Here is a 16,732-nt window from a genome sequence, read left to right on the forward strand (position 1 = left end):
GAATGGGCCAAAGAATATAACATCATTACCTATCTCCAGTATGGGTTTAGAAGTGGGCGCTCAACATCAGATCAGTGCCTTAACCTTTATCATCTAGTGGCCAAATACACCCTGGCCAGGGAAGGCACTGTGTACTCAGCGTTCATGGACCTCTCAGCAGCTTTTGACTGCGTCAGCAGAAGGAAGCTGTGGGAGATGCTGGCTGAGATGGACATAGATCGGGGCTTGTTACGAGCACTACAGTCACTTCACCTCGAAACCACGGCACAGGTGAGATTCACAGATGACGGTGATCTGACCGAGGAGTTCCACTGCCGGGGAGGGGTGCGGCAAGGCTGCATCCTGGCCCCTTTTTTATTTACGCTATACGTAAATAGGCTAGATAAAGCACTGGGAGGGCTGGATGCAGACTGCCCTTCTATAGGGAAGAGAAGCATACCAGTCCTCCTATATGCAGATGATGCAGGGCTATTGGCCCGCACAGGAAGGAGCCTGCAGTTGCTTATTAATGGGTTTGTCAGGTTCATGGCGGACCTGGATCTAGTGCCTAATTTATCCAAGTCTTATGTTATGGAAGTAGGCAAAAAACCGGCTAAGAACTATAGCTTCTCAATAGGTACCCATATAATGGAAAAAGTAAAAACTTTTAATTACCTGGGGATCGTTTTTGACCAAGATCTCAGTTTTAAACCCCTAGTAAGCCTGAAATGTAGTCAATTTCCGAGTGCTGTGGGATCCATCATGAATTTCGCAACAAGATTGGGTCGTTGGTCCCCGCACGAAATTATCCAATTATATAGTTCAGTTTGCTGCTCAAAGACCCTCTATGGAAGCGAGGTATGGGGCTTTCGTGATATGGGGAACATTCAAAAAGAAGAAGACAAATTTCTAAAAAGGCTTCTGCAGGTCCCCATAAGCGTCTCTTCGTATGTTGCCCACGAGGAATTTGGCATAGATTATCTTACCGATAAAGCTGCCTCGAACCCAATTTCTTGTTGGGTAAAAATATGGACTAATCCAGAGGCCACCCTGAGTAGATTAATCATACAGGATTGCATGAAAGGGGATAAGTGGCTTAGAATACCATGGTTAAGATATGTAAGGGATGCTCTGACCAGGCTGGGTCACGAAAAGTTCTTTAATGATCCAAGCACGCTGGCCAATAGAGATAAGGGCAGCATAAAGAAAGCCTGTAGGCAGTACTTGGCTAGGACCAGAGAGGCAACAGAGGGGTCTAAAAGTACAGTGAGATTACACCAGCTCATCAAAACTCAGCCGGGCATGGAATTCTATTTGGCCAACATGTACAATAGACATGATAGATATTTAATGTCTAGATTTAGATTAGACTTGCTGCACCATATTCTGGCCGTCCCAGCAGGTTTTGTACATGACATAAGCTTAAAAGGGTGCTGCGGCTGCGATCTTAGATCTCCGCAAGACACCCTGCATTTTGTTTTACTGTGTCCCTACTTTTCTTACCCACGTTCATTGTTTTTAAAAACATTACTCAAACGTGCTAATATTGGACAGGCCAAAGTGGCCCTTTTATTTCTTAAGCTTACTGCTGATCCTTTTACATTGTTCAGCATGGTACATTTCTTGCGTCTGGCAGTCAAGCTGAGAAAAACTAGGGGAGAGGAGTAATGGGGTCGACCGTATCGAAAATGAGCAGTAACAAAAGAACTAAAATTAAGAAAGGAATAGAGTACAAGTGTATAGCTCTCCCACACAAGGACAACATGGATTGTTAGTTTTTAAAGTCGCTTGTTTTAATATGAATTATTTATTAATGTATGGAATACTGTGTTCTAGAAGGCCTGATTGTATAACATGTATCTTTTATGGCTATTTTTTTAATAACCGAATAAAGATTATTTGAAATTTGAATTTGACTCGATGTCTTGTAAAACGGGACGAGTACCAGAACAATCAAAATACAGAAGAAGCAGAAACAAACAAAGTTACTAACATAAAAATACGCTTTCTGTGCCCTCCTAAATGCCACTTTTAAAGTGCATTGATTGGGCTTTCTCTTGGTCCAGTATCAGTCTCTGTTGTTAAAGTGTCTCTCTCTGCTCGTCAACATGTTTCTCGACAGTGTGTTTTTCTTCACTAGCTGCAAGTCTCTGTTCTCACTCCTAATTTTTGTAACGCTTTCTTATGACCGCTCATTATTTCGCAGCGCTGTTGGCAGAATTGGTGACATTTATTTGATTAACCAACCAAAATCCATCTTGAATAAGGCGCAGTCTGAAACTCCTGGGCAGTTGGATATTTTGTGTAGTTATCCGATCTGATCTTCGTCCGAGATCGCACACACTGAACCACCAGGTCAGACACCCTCTTATCTTTGATTGCGCTGCCCGTACCTCGGTGTCACCCCATGTGATGGTGTCACCCGGTGCGGTCCGCACCCCCCTAGTGACGCCACTGATGAAGGGGCCCCACTCTGTGATACATGGTAGGTGGGCCAAGCCGGCAATCAACAGCTATTAGCAGTCACAATTTGACTGGGACTGCAGTGGTATATTAAAGGGGAGTCAACCCACAAAATAGGCCAAAATGGCTTGTAGCATAGATAAAAACACAAAGCACTTGCAAAGAAAAGAGACTAGGAGATAAATTAGAAAATATGAAGTAAAAGGCCTCAGTCTACACTGATGTGTGAATCCAAAACTGTATATATTACAGCAAGGTAAATCAGAGTTACCATTAACGCGTGACAGAGAGCCATAAAGGTGCAGCAGAAGGAGGGGCCCAAGAATATAACAGAAGGGCCAAAGGATGCTGAGATAGCTGCGATATTGTATAGGCCCAAATCTGCTAGTCATAAGGCACAAATGTACCAGCCCAAATCTGATAGCCATAGGGAACAAGCATAATATCCACCAGGTGTATTGTAGAGCAATTAATCTAAAGGGATGAGGTGCTGATAAGGATGCAAAGCTGCAGCATGAGAGTCCAGAGATACACGATGTAGATGGTGCACCACAGTATTTCATCATTTAGACCAGTCTGATGGCTACATAGTCTAAACACCCAACGCTGTTCTCTGTGAAAAAGTATTGCGTCTAAGGGGCCCATGTCTCTGTGGTAGTGTGGCTTATCTAGGACAGCCCGTCTGAAATCCTCCTCTGTGTGTCCTGCATCTAAGAAATGGTATGTGAGTTTGGTGTTGGATTTCTTGCACTTAATAGAACTCCTATGTTCAATCATTCTGGGTGGTCATGCCCACATACTTCAGTTTACAAGGGCACTGGTTCAAATAGATAACTGCCTCAGAGTTACAATTGGTGTGGTTAGTGAGCTTCCAGGGTGTTTTAAGTCCCAGATCTAATTTTTGTACTCTGCCACAAGGAAAATGGCCCTGTATGGGTGCCCCTGTCCAGATGGTACGTGGGATATCTGGCGTGGTCTAGTGTGCACCAGTGTTGCTCAGGTTCCTACTGCGTTTGAGGCAAAATAGGGTTTCTCACAAACTTTCTTGCCTTTATTCAGTATGTGCCAATTGGAATCGACTGCCTTCTTGATGGTGTCACTCAGGTGACTGTATGTACTCACACACACCAGGCGATCGGGTGAGATTTTAGTGTAGGTCTCTAGCGGCGCTTCTCGATTATTATTGCGAGCCCTCTTATTCGCTCTGCGCACCAAGTGAGAAGGATATTGTCGTGCAAGCAGGTTCTCGCTAAGGTTGTTTGCATGTTCCTGGTATTTGGTAAATTCAGTGCAGTTCCACCTAAGGCGCAAAGAGTGCCCCACCAGGAGGTTGTCCCGGAGAGCTCGAGGATGAAAGCTTTTGTAGTTAAGGAGTGAATTGCGAGCCATAGGCTTCTGGTACAGTTCCGTGTATATCTGTCCCTCTTTGGGATAGAGTCTCAGATCAAGGAATGGAAGTGATTCATTGCTTAACTCACATGTGAGATGGATGTTCAAGGAGTTGAGCCAGAGGGAGAAATCCTGCAAAGAAGCCTCGTCGCCCTCCCAGATGACCAGAAAGTCATCAATGTATCGCTACCACAGCACGAGTTTCCTATGGAAGGGATTCACTGCTAGATAGATGTAGGTTTCCTCGAACCAGTGCATGTATAACTTGGCCATGTTATGGGCACAAGTGCTGTCCATTGAAGTGGCAGTCGCCTGCCAGTAAAGTTGGTCCTCAAAAGAGAAAAAATCCTGTCTCGTGGCAAGGGTGGCGCAGTCCATGACAAAGGATGTTGGAGTCTGGTTACTGCTAGGGTTATGTAGCAGATGCTGTTCAATTGTCCTGAGGGTATCTTCTTGTGGGATATTAGTATATCACGCCTCAACGTCAAAGGAGGCCAGAAGGTGTATGTCAGGATCAAATTGAATGGTGGTCAAAAAAGACAGTACATGTTTAGTATCCTGAAGATATGATGGCATCTTTGCCACTATAGGCCTCAGAAACCAGTCCACAAATTGTGACGGGTTCTAAAATAGAAACGATGCCCGATACGATGGGTCAGCCTGGTGTGGGTCTCTGGGCTTTATGTATCTTCGGCAAGATATAAAATGCCGGGATCCTCGGGTGGCTAGGTGTCAGGAACTCTGCCTCGCTCTTAGTGATCCAACCAGACTCCACAGCTTTGTGACAATATTGGAGATGTTTTTTTGAAGTCTAGGTGTGGGGTCATGTGTGATCGGCTTGTAGTATTTGGTGTCCTGTAGCTGGCGTAAACACTCAGCCCTGTACATCACAGCATCCATAACCACTGTGGCTCCACCCTTGTCGGCTGGCTTAATGACAATCAGGGGATCCAATCGCAATTCCTGTGAGCACCGTTCCTCCTACCTAGTCAGATTAAAGAAGGGGCGTCTAGCTGATCCCTTGTTTGAGGTGAAGGACTGCAAAACTGCTTTTTCAAAGGTAGCCACCGCTGGTGGTATTTGTTGGAGTGTTGGGAGAAACATGGACTTGTTCCTAAGGCCCGTGTTGCAGGTAGTCTCAGGCCTGGTATCGGCAGGGCCATCAAAGAGAAAGGACAAGCGTATCTTCCGAAAGAAAGCGAAGAGTTCCTGATGTGTTTTTAAGTCGTCACCCATGTAGGTTGGCACAAAACCCAGCCCTTTCTCAAGTATTTGTGTCTCGAGTGGAGAAAGGCATCTCTGGCTCAGCTTGCCTATTAAGCCATTGCTGCGCTGGTGGACGCGCTTGTCATGCTCCTTGTGATCCGTTGTTATAGGGCAGGATCCCACTGCACTTGGGGTCTCTGTTGTTCCGATTGCGTGTCCTGTGAGTTAACTCTGTTGCCTCTTCGGCATCCTCTTTCCTGTCCCAAAAAAGGCGGTTGGTAACCTGGTCCATTATATGGAAGTGGTTGGAGTGGATGTGGGTGGATGGGCTAAGGTTGTGGTGGCCACCGCGGCGTCGGTTGTGGCATGGGGGTAAATTGCCACATCCTCTCATCGGTCTGGTTCGATATGATGAGTCTGAATCACTGGAACCTGAGTCCTCTGACTTGCTCCAATCGTCCGAATTTGATGTCCATTCGTCCGTATTATGACGCCAGCCTCGGGCTTCTATCCCGTTGTTCTTCTTGACCTGTTGTGTAACCGTCATCGGCTACATATGGGTAGATCTTTTCTCGGGTGAATCTATCCATATCTTTCTTTTCTATCTATTCACCTTGTATTTTATGAGGTTCTCCTTAGTTTTATTGAGTGTTTTGGTGATCCCTTCCAAACGTTTTTTGAAGAATGTAACATGTACCGAGCTCTTGAGTTGGTTCTCCAATGTTTGGATTTCAATAATAAGGAGGTCTGCTGTTTTCTTGCCCGTATTAATCTACAGAACTAGCCAATCCCTCAAACATTTCCAAGCAATTTTGGACCAGTTCATCTTAAACACTTTGTTTTCCAGGAACAATTTAGGGGCATTAGAGACCACAAGGCCTTGTGGGGCTATATTGTCTCTCAGATATTCTGTTAGGATAGCTGCATGTAAGGCTGTCTGTATGTGCTGTCTCTTGAGAAGATTGATTAGTTTAGTCCACTCCTCAGTTTGTGCTAGTGTCGGTGAAATCTGTGTAGATGGCCTGCACCATTTCTTCATCAAAAGCTAGGCCTGAATTTTCGATCATGTCGCCTAGTACTGTCAGATCCGTATTGGGAGTTCACAAGGGAGATAAACCCACCACTATCGTGAAACTTAGAAAAGGAAAACTAATGAACACTTAACGACCCACAGACCAGAAGGCTGTTCAATAATAACTCTTACACAGGGGGTCAAAACGAAGTATATGCTACGAAATAGAATGATCTATCCTATACTACTTCCAGACAAACATTACTCACACAAGATATAGGGCAGCAGGGTGCAACTAAGGAAAGGCTGTGACAGGAGAGAATGTGTGAGATGTGTGAGAATTACTATCAGGACATGCCACATTCACCAGTACATGTACTACCTTTCACATACACTGCACCCTGCCCAGGGGCCTACCATAGGGGTGCCTTATATGTAGAAAAAGGGAAGGTTAGGGCCTGGCAAGTGGGTGCACTTGCCAAGTCGACATAGCAGTTGACAACTGCACACAGACACTGCAGTGGCAGGCCTGAGTTACCTTTTTTTCAGAGCTACGCCTGTGAGTGGCACAATCAGTGCTGCAGGCCCACTAGTAGCATTTGATTTACAGGCCCTGGTGCACTTTAGTGCATTTTACTAGGGGCTTACCAGTAAACCAAACATGCCAATCAGGGAGAACCAATTGTAACAACAATTATCACAGGGAGCACTTGCACTTTGAGAATTATCAGCAGTGGCAAAATGCCCAAAGCATCTAAGCCAGCAAAAACTAACTCCAGCACAGCATCAAAAATACAGGAGGTAGGGGCAAAAAGTCAGGGGAAATCACGCCAAAGATGCCAATTCTACCACAGTGCAACTAGATATTCCCAATAGTGCTTTGTGGCGCTATTTCTCACAATAAACTTTAAAATGTAATAACTGCAATTCTACTCTTTGGATTTTTGTTGTTTTGGTTTTGTTTCATATATTAAGCCAAGTACTATTTTCCGAACCTGGTGAGGGATCCTTTTTCTGTGGTGCTTTTACTATTTTACTGTTTGAAGTGTTGCACAAATAACCTTACACACTGCCTCTAAGTTAAGCCTGACTGTTCTGTGCCAATCTTACAGAGGGTGAGCACAGAATAATTAAGGGTTTGCCTGCACCTTACCCTGACTAGGATTGTGGTTGCTGCTTGTACAGGGCTCAGGCCCCAGTCAACCAGTAACCCAATTTCTACCAGTTAAGTAGCTTGTCAATTTAGTTGATACCATGTTTTCTTTTAACTAGCCATGCCAGAGAATTAGCCTGGTGCAGCAGTCCATCATATCGTCTAGCTACCAGGTCCTGACCCAGAACGTTAACATATGAGCTTCATCAGAGAACTACGGTTCTCAGGTGCAGTATGGCGCTGTAGTATTCTGAACGCCTGCAAAGGTGCAAGCGCTTCAACTGAAGTGATAGACAATCAGGGTTTTACACAACACCGGTAAAAGGTCATGACAAAAGTTGCTGCAAGCATTAACAAAATAAGTGCAAATTACAGCTCTTCAGGGGCAGGTGTATGTTGCGTCTTTAAAAAAAAAAAGCGAGACCTATTGCCCATCCCAATGCTTAGTTAACCCCTTCGCCGCGGCAGGAATTCCGCCGCGGCGCTGGGGGGGTTTGGGGGCAGGTGCGGTGGCGCTGTGCTCGTGACAGAACCACTCCGTCACGAGCCACGGGTGAGCTGTGCTCATGACGGAGTGGTTCCGTCACGTCTCCGCCCACTGCGCTAATCGCCCGCACAGGCGGGGAATTAGCGCCGCGTGGGCGGAGCGGCCGCCAATGGCCGCAGCATGACGGAACCACTCCGTCATGAGCACACGGCACCCGTGGCTCATGACGGAGTGGTTCCGTCATGAGCAGGGAAGGGGTTAAGAAGTGTTTGCTTTACTGAGGGGCTCACCGTAGCAAGCGTTGCTGCTTGAAATATCTTTCTTAGTTTAACCATCTGTCCATTTCTCTACGGTTTGAAAATACTTGTTTGAAAAGTGATTTCCGTTTCATAGCTTGGAAATTTTATTTTATCAGGCCTATTGTTTCCACCGGGTCTTTCTGATATTACGGTTTTGTATAGTACATAGTAGCGGACCACCTTTGGAAATTTCTGAAGTAAAATATTGTTTATTTATGTTTTTTAGGAAAGGAGAATCAACTTTGTTTAAAGCCCATACAGCAGCGGTGCAAAGTGTGAATTTCTCTAGCGATGGGCATCACCTGGTTACAGCCTCAGATGACACATCTGTCAAAGTATGGAATGTGCAGCGCCGGCGTTTTTTATTCTCTTTGACGCAGCACACGAACTGGGTCCGCTGTGCCAGGTAAGGACATCCTTGAACACCTTGTTAAAAGCTAAAAGATGTTGCACCCTGTAGTAGCTTAGCCCGCTCATTTTTATAGAACTATATTAGTCTTGTTGCAGAACGGAGCAGAGGCTAGGATACGTGATGGTGATGTTTAGCATATGTAAATATTGAGTGAACCGGTGCTACCAGGGACGGGCAAAGAACCTGGATTCTAGGTTGGGTGCGTGATGGCAGTGAAATCCTGAATGTAATTGATCATGCGCGGGTGTAATATTTGCTTTCAACCTACACCCTTACGCAGAGTGATGACAGCAAATCAAGATACCTGTGCACAGAAATGCATTAACAAACACGTTCAACGGAGACTCCGCCTTCAGAACTAGTTGGGCAGAAGAGAAGGTGTTTTAATTCTGCTGATATTTCTGATGCAGACTTATGCCCTGAATAGAGGCCACCCCGCAGAACGGGATGCGTTTGCTAAGTCCCATCGTGGTGGTTTGTGGATGTGTGAGGCGGGAGAGTGTGAGGTGCAGCAGTTTGGCGCTATCCCAGTACAAGCCACAGTATCCCAATGACTCCGGTGTCATGCGGCCTTTGGTTTTGTCGTTTGTCTTTGACCTCACTAACAATGTGAAACCATAGCCTATCTGAGCCCCTCTTATTGTGCTTCTTCAGAAACTGGGAATGGATCTAAACATTCTCCATTTACAGTGAGTCCCATTGACTTGAATAAATAGAATTTTAATATCCATGCCCCATCTTTTGAGTAACTTCATTGTCCTCCGAAAAGCATCTGTATTTTTAGAAGATAATCTGCACTTTAAAGTAAACGTAATTTGAAGCACCTGTCAGTACAGAGGGTTTGTATTCGTCTGCTAGGATAAAATTAGACATCAGCATACTGAAGCTTAATGGCAAGAATAAATAAAGCATCTGGGCAACAACCATTTTCCAACACTTTTTTCAAAAGTGAAAAATAGAAGCATTCTCCAGCTTGGTGACAGTGCACTGCTGAGGACAAACTAAAGGTGTTTTAGCAGCGGGGGGCGAGGGATGGCTGCCCCACAGACAGTCATGTACATGCCCTTTGATGGCACCTGTCTCGTGGGAGACAAGGCACACTTAGTGTTGGAGCGCTTTAAAGAGAGCACAGCAAAGGCGCCCACCCTTGGCCTTGTTCTGTCCGCACAGCAGCTTCCCCAGCAGTATCTCCCCTTTGGAGGCTTCAGAAGAGGTTAACAGTTGAGGCCATGTCAAACCTTACCTAAGCAATAATAGGGCTCTCAAACCTTTCGAGGCAGTGGTCGATGGTCCGGCTGATAGCGTGCAGGCCCCGTAAGGGCAACAAACTATCCAATCAATGCACCCCACTGCATCTTTCACGACTATTAACTTTGGGTGGGGTAGGAAGAGGGGTCTAACATCAGTCCAAGTGCATTCCAGCAACCACTACTGCAGATTTTTCGCAGTCTCCTGACACTTGGATGAAATCTGAGAGACTCCCTTTGCTGCTGAGCTCACAGAGACTTCAGATCCCACTGCACATCCTGCATGTTCAAGGCTCGTGAAATATTCCCGCCCTCTATCTGTGGTGAATGAAAAATTTCCTAGCTATCGTAACGGAAAGTTTCAATTCTATTAAGGACTCTGAGGCGAGGATTATGCTATCACTTTCTATGCTTTATTGCACAGCAGCCATTTCCAAAACTTAAACTTAGACCACATTTCCCAAACACCCTTGGGAAATGGTCAAGAATAAAACAAAGAAGGGACCAACATATCCCTCAGTCCATTATGGCCAATTACAGTCCAGGGACCCTCTCCTAGTCCGCCCTCGCTGCCCTGCTCATCCTCTTTCTTTGCGGCGAAGTGACATCTTCCAGTTCAAGTGTCCTGTTTACCGGAATTCGATCCTGAAAAAAAACCAAAGAACACATGAGGACCGAAACCCAGAGAGGATGAGCAAGTCAACCACCAAAGGGTACAATGCAAAACAGTAAATTAGCAGAACATGGCAAACTAACAAAACCTCCACAGGATTAAGCATCAACGTCAGGCTACTGCCTTAGGCAAAAGCGAAACCATACAGCAGATACCATCAAAATTCAAGGAAAAACACTTATTTACTCCCAACGGGGGGGGGGGGGGGGAGGGGGGAGGGGGAATCTCTTGGAGATCTGCGGTGGGATAATCCTCGCCTCCGAGTCCTTAATAGAATTGAAACTTTCCGTTTCGATAGCTAGGACATTTTCCTTCTATGGCAGGACCGGAGGCTTCGGATTATGCTGCTTCAAAGCTTACTTACCACCGAGTGGACCATATCAATGACCGGCTTAAAATAGAATCGTTTAAAAGTGGAGTCTGAGGACCAGTCTGCTGCATTCATAATGTCCTCTAAACAAGCTCCCAGAGAAAAAGCTTTCGAGGCCAGAGCGCCTCTAGCTGAGTGAGTCCCTAACTGCCGTAGGCTAATGCCTGCCTCCTGTATAACACAACGCAGCCAACGTGCGATAGTGGATGATGATACTGCCTTGTGTGGCTTTTTAAGCGCAATTAAGAGCTGACGCTCCCCAGGAGGATGAAGCTCCTCAGACATCCCCTCATACGCCTTCAGGCAATGCACCACACACAGCTTAGGAGAGTCTGGGAACGCTGGGTACTCAGTAGTCTGTGTCTTAGTCCTGCGACTAACAGTGAAAGAAACCCCCGAAGGAGAGAAGATTCTGCCTGTGATATCCAGCGCTCGCACGTCCAAAACTCTGTGGCATGAAATCAAACAAAGCAGCATCGCCAACTTCGCAGACAGTTCCTTGCGGGAAAGAAATTTGTTGTGCTGCCATATAAGAAACAGATTAAGCACTCTGTTGACATCCCAGAGCTCCGAGTACCTGGGTTCCGGTGGAAGCGATAAACTCAGACCTCTCAAGAGCCTGCAAACAAAGGGATGCTCTCCCACTGGCTAGCCATCCAGTGGGGAATGCCCTGCTGAGATCGCCAAACGGAATGCATTGACCGAACGGTAAGCAAGACTTTGCTGAGCTAGGAGTGCCAAAAAATTCAATACGTGGACCACGTCGGCGCCCACGGGATCACAACCCCATCGCACACACCAATGACACCATCTTGTCCAGGCCGAGCGATAACGCTTGACTGTACTATCTGTCCAGGCCCTGGACAAGAGGTCCTCAGCGAACTGCGAAAGGCCCGGGTGCGACCCTCGTCCCCTGTAATCCTCCACGCCATGAGACGGAGAGAGCCTTCTGGAACACTCTGATGAGGAACCCCGTCGGGATTGAGGAGAAGCTCTGGAAAGTGGGGGAGTGGGATTGGAGAATCCCAAGAAAGTTCCAGAAGAACCGGAAACCACACTTGAGACCTCCAAATGGGGGTGATGAGGACCATGCGGGCTCTTTGTCGCCGGCGAAGGGGGGGAGAACGCATATGGTTCCTCCAGGATTGGACGCAGGAGGAACGCATCCGTGGCTGCCGCCAGGGATCCGGTCTCCAGCTGAAGAAACGAGGAAGCTGGTGATCCAACCTGGAAGCAAAAAGATCCACAGAAAAAGGACCCCAGAGGTCCCGCACCCGAGAAAAAACGTCCGGATGCAATTTTCACAGACTGGAATCCCTGAAATGACGCGACTGCCAGTCGGCCACCAAATTCTCCCGACCTGGGAGATACTCCGCCGTCAACGAGATCCGATTGTCGAGGCAAAACTGCCAGAGATTAGCTGCCAGGTACGAAAGCACCTCTGAACGAGTACCTCCTAGGTGGTTTATGAGACGTTGTCCATCTTTAAAAGGACGCAAGACTGGACTTTTTCCTTGGTCCAACAACGCACGGCGAAAGAACCTGCCAAAAGCTCTAGGCAGTTGATATGAAGCCCTTGTTCCTGAAGAGACCACAAACTGCCTGTGGAGAAATCTCCGTACCAGGCGCCCCAGCCCGACCTGCTCGCTTCTGACTCTATGACCAGGTCTGGGGCGGACCCAAAGATCACTCTCCCGTTCCATGCTTCCATGTGGGACAGCCACCATCGAATCTCTTCTACTGCTTCCCCCGTAAGGGAGACTGGATGGGAGCCCTTTCCGTAAGTACTTGGCTTTGAGTCGTTGCAAGGTCCAATAGTGAAGGGGCCTCAGGAATGATAGCCTGGATCGAGGCTGACAACAATCCTATGATGCACGCTATCTGCCTCAGAGGAACGCTGCCTTTGGCCAAAGTCCGCCGGAGCTCGCGGCGAATCTTTGCAACCTTCCGCGATGGAAGACTGAGAGTCGCCATTGTGGAGTCCACCGCGAAACCTAGAAAGGTGATGCGCTGAGCTGGAACTAAGAGGGACTTTTTGGTGTTGATGACAAAACCTAAGCTCTCTAAAAGGATTACGGCCTGCTGTAGCTGGTCCCGAAGCGTTCCCGGATCTTGGGCCAGCAAGAGCATATCGTCCAAGTAAACGATGAGGCGCATGCCTCTCTCCCTGAGGTACTCCATCACAGGTTTGAGAACCTTGGTGAAGCAACAGGGGGCGAAGGCAAGCCTGAAAGGAAGGGTGGTGAAGTGGTACGCCTGGCCATGGCAGAGGAACTGCAGAAACTTCCTGTGAGGAGGGAAAATGGGGATGACTATGTAAGCATCTTTTCAATCCAACCGGGCCATCCAATCTGCTGGCCAGAGCACATCCCGAAGGAGGTGTATACCCTCCATCTTGAAATGGCGGTAAACCAGCCATTTGTTGAAATCGTGCAGATTGAGAACCGGACGTTGCCCCCCGTCCGTCTTGTCCACCACGAACATGTTGACGAGGAACCCGCAAGGATCTAAGACTGTGTGGCAAACAGCACCTTTGTCTAAGAGAGCAGAGAGGTCCACCTTAATCAGGAATGACCTCCTGCGTTCTATTGAGAGCGCACAGTTTGCGTTGCCTGAGAAAAGTATCGCTCTTTGCGCCCACCCAGAAAGGTCCTCAGGCGAAATCAGGGCTCCCGAATTCTTGGCATCCTCAGCCATATCTAATATCATAGTCATGGGTCCGAGTGAGTTTATCCTGGCACGCCCTCCAGGAACGATCTATCCCTTTCTTGGGGTCTTTGATAAATTTAGCGAAAAAAGTCACCATTCTCGAGTCAAGCTCAGGCGTTTGCGCGACTTTCCCGTCAAGGGAGGGGCGAGGGCATTCGGACCGCAGGCGACTGCGAACCTCCTTGCCCATCGGCGTGCGGATCCTACTGGCCATATAACTGACCACCTTAACAGAAGGCGTCCATTCCGAGGACCGTGGATGCATCACAAGTTCTGTGTCTAGCAGGAGCCTTCGTGCACGAGGGGGTCGGTGAAGCGGCGGGACGCCAAGGTCTGGAAGGACCCGGCTCGTCATTTGTATCCCTGTGGTCATCATCGCCGGTGTCCGGAGCGGGGCTGGGCGGATCAGCGGGCGTTATAGGGGGAGAGGGGATTACAGGAAGGGGTTGCGGAGCGCTGCGGGCCATGAAGGCCTCACGCAGACGCTCAAAGGCATCTTGATCAACACCATCCACCCTGGGACGTTTTGCGGGTACCGGGTCACTAGTAGGGACTGCTTTCTGCGTGGAGGGCACAGGTGGGGTCCATTGAGCACAGAACTGCTCGAGTTTCCTGCAAAGGCGCTCCTCCATGGGGCCCATGACTTCTTCTACGGTGCGGTAGATAGAGGAGTCCACCGCGTAGTAGAAATCGTCATCCCATGGCAAATTGTCAAGGAGATCCTCCCCCCAGTTATTGTCTCCCTGTTAGGACATGCTAAAATGCCCAAAGAACCACTGAAGATCCCCGGAAAAAAAAGAGTGGCAATATGCTGGGGACCAGCGCAATTTACAGGGTAGAACCCTAATTGAGGAAAAGAGGATCGGAAGAGCCCCAGGGACACCAACACCTGTGCAGGGAGAACACACACAGAATCAGCCCTGGGACGTGTCCCTCCAGGCCCCAATTCAGCCTGAAAAATGTGTGCCGGAATTGCTCAAAGCAAACAACACACCCACCGGGTGTCAAAGACAAATCACACACACCAACTCGAAAATTCGAGTGTTCTGAGGCACGAGCAAGCTCTACAGACCCTCAAAGAGGGCGTCAGTCTCCAGGGGACGTGAAGGCAGCCAGGCAACGGCGGGCGGAATGTAAGGAATGCCGCTAGAAATTCCAGGCATGCCATTGCCAGCGAGAGGAGCTGTCGTGTTGAGACCAAGCGAAAGCGCCCCTAGCGGTTGGGGGTGCAAACCGCGCCTTACATGCACTATCGGCAGCGGAGCCGCGTAAGCCTGAATCCGGACCCGTGGGACCGCGAGTAAAAGACACAATGAGCTGCAGCTCAAACAACCTCCACACACGCCACACCAAAACCAAAAATCCTGCAGCGTGGGGACAGCAGGAGCGCGTTGAGGCGCCCACTCGACCAGGCCGATTGCTTTAAGCCTGAAGTGAGCCGCCGCAACGCGCTAGGGCTGCGCTAGCAATCGTGACACATGGCAAAGACATCCATTATAATGCGCAAACACAAAAGACAGGCGCGGGACGGGGAAAGCAGTCCCACGGCTGTCTTAGCAATAGAAAACTGTCAACAATGAAGAGAAAAAAGGAAACACTCATCTCAGGCTGCTGAGCAGCAAAGAAAGAGGATGAGCAGGGCAGCGAGAGCGGACTAGGAGAGGGTCCTTGGACTGTGATTGGCTATAATGGACTGAGGGATATGTTGGTCCATTCTTTGTTTTGTTCTTGACCATTTCCCAAGGGTGTTTGGGAAATGTGGTGTAAGTTTAAGTTTTGAAAATGGCTGCTGTGCAATAAAGCATAGAAAGTGATAGCATAATCCGAAGCCTCCGGTCCTGCCATAGAATCAGATTTTAGCAGGGTAAGCTATTTTTAGGGCTTACTGGCCCGGTCTGGTGAGAGAGCTCAAATGGCAAAGAACAGGTGTTCTGCTTATTCAGAAAGTGAATGAGCAATATGATGCTTTTAAATTTTGTTCTTACCGTGTCACATTTGCTGTGCATTCAAAGCTAGAAGTCAAATATCAGTTTGTTTTCTCACAAATTGAGGCTTACTTTACCCTGGAGATAGTCATCACTTTATCTCCCTGGTCGTACAACACCTAGCAGGATCTTTGAACACCAGGGTGGATGAATTCCGATAGTGCATCATGAATGGTGAAGATACTCAAAAGCGGAGCAGGGCTCCTTCCAACAATGTGGAGAACACAAACTCGATATTTTTGCCGCTGCCTAGAATGCTTAGTGCCCAGTCCTTTGCGGGATGGCATTCCAAAGACAATTCTTTCTCAGATTTTTCTTTCGATTGAACTACCTTCCTGCTTCTACCTCTCCTGCCTAAAGTTCTGAAGAAAATCATGTGCAACCAGCCCCATGTCATCCTAGTGGTTTAGGACTGGGCCAGGACGTCTGGCCATGGTCCTCCAATTCTGCTGCCTCTTCAGGTGGACCTTGCTGTCACAACAGCAGGAAAGGGTCCTGCAGCTGAACCTGCAAAGCATGCACCTCCATTCTTGGAGTTTGAGCACGATCAGTTGATGCCTTTCAGACTCCCTCCCAAAGTGGTGAATGTAATTTTGGCAGCCAGGCAACCCCGATACTAAGATCATCTATGGGGGACGCTGGAAGAAGTTTGTTGCATGATGTTCTTCCAGGCATATCCAATCCTTACCGGCCCAATTGTCGTATGTTTTCCTTTTCTCCCTGTCTGTAGTCCAGCAGAGCATTGGGCCTAAAATAAGTTAAAGGTTATTTGTCGGCTTATAGATTTTTCTAGTTTGCATGATCAGCTATCTCTGTTTATATAACCTGTTGTGATTTTTTTGTTGTTGAAAGGGCTGATACATATGTTCCAGCAAAAACCCTTTGTAATGCCCCAGTGGGACCTCTATCTGCTTCTCACATTGTTGATGTGCACCCAATTTGAGCCAATTCACTGTTGTCCTCTCAGGCTGCTAAGGTTAAAAACAGTGTTCCCCATTGCAATTACCTCCGCTGGTGGTGTGAGTGAGGTGCAAGCATTTTCCGTCCAGCATCCGCACACCTCCTGTTTCCTGGACAAGTTGGTGCTACAGATCAAGGCAGTGTTCCTCCCAAATGTTGTACACCTGTCCACATTGGGCAGTCTTTCACCCTCCCGACGATCTTTGCTCCTCTTCATCCATCCAAGGAGGAATAGTGACACTCCATCGCCTAGACCCTAAGAGAGCTTCCAGCTTCCACATCAATCGCACCAAGGATCACGGGGTGTATGATCAGCTCTTGGTGGGTTATTCTGGGACAAAGAAGGGGAGAACAGACTCATCCCCAGATGGATTGTCCTCTGTGTAAA

At 47.8% G+C, this 16,732-nt stretch overlaps 1 protein-coding gene across 6 annotated transcripts in view; it reads left to right on the forward strand.

The window, feature by feature from the left end:
• Nucleotides 1-16,732, forward strand: part of LOC146855326 (uncharacterized) — a 915,814-nt gene that overhangs the window by 218,819 nt on the left and 680,263 nt on the right. For all 6 annotated transcript variants that reach the window (XR_014981308.1, XM_085653035.1, XM_085653037.1 and 3 more), the window contains one exon: nucleotides 8,215-8,394. Coding sequence is in view for 5 of the 6 variants with exons in the window: in XM_085653035.1 (XP_085509161.1) it covers nucleotides 8,215-8,394 (180 nt within the window). In the remaining variant the exon portion in view is untranslated. The remainder of the gene's footprint in view (nucleotides 1-8,214; nucleotides 8,395-16,732) is intronic.

This window comes from Triturus cristatus, chromosome 4_1 (genome assembly GCF_964204655.1).
Source record: "Triturus cristatus chromosome 4_1, aTriCri1.1, whole genome shotgun sequence".
Taxonomy (NCBI): domain Eukaryota; kingdom Metazoa; phylum Chordata; class Amphibia; order Caudata; family Salamandridae; genus Triturus; species Triturus cristatus.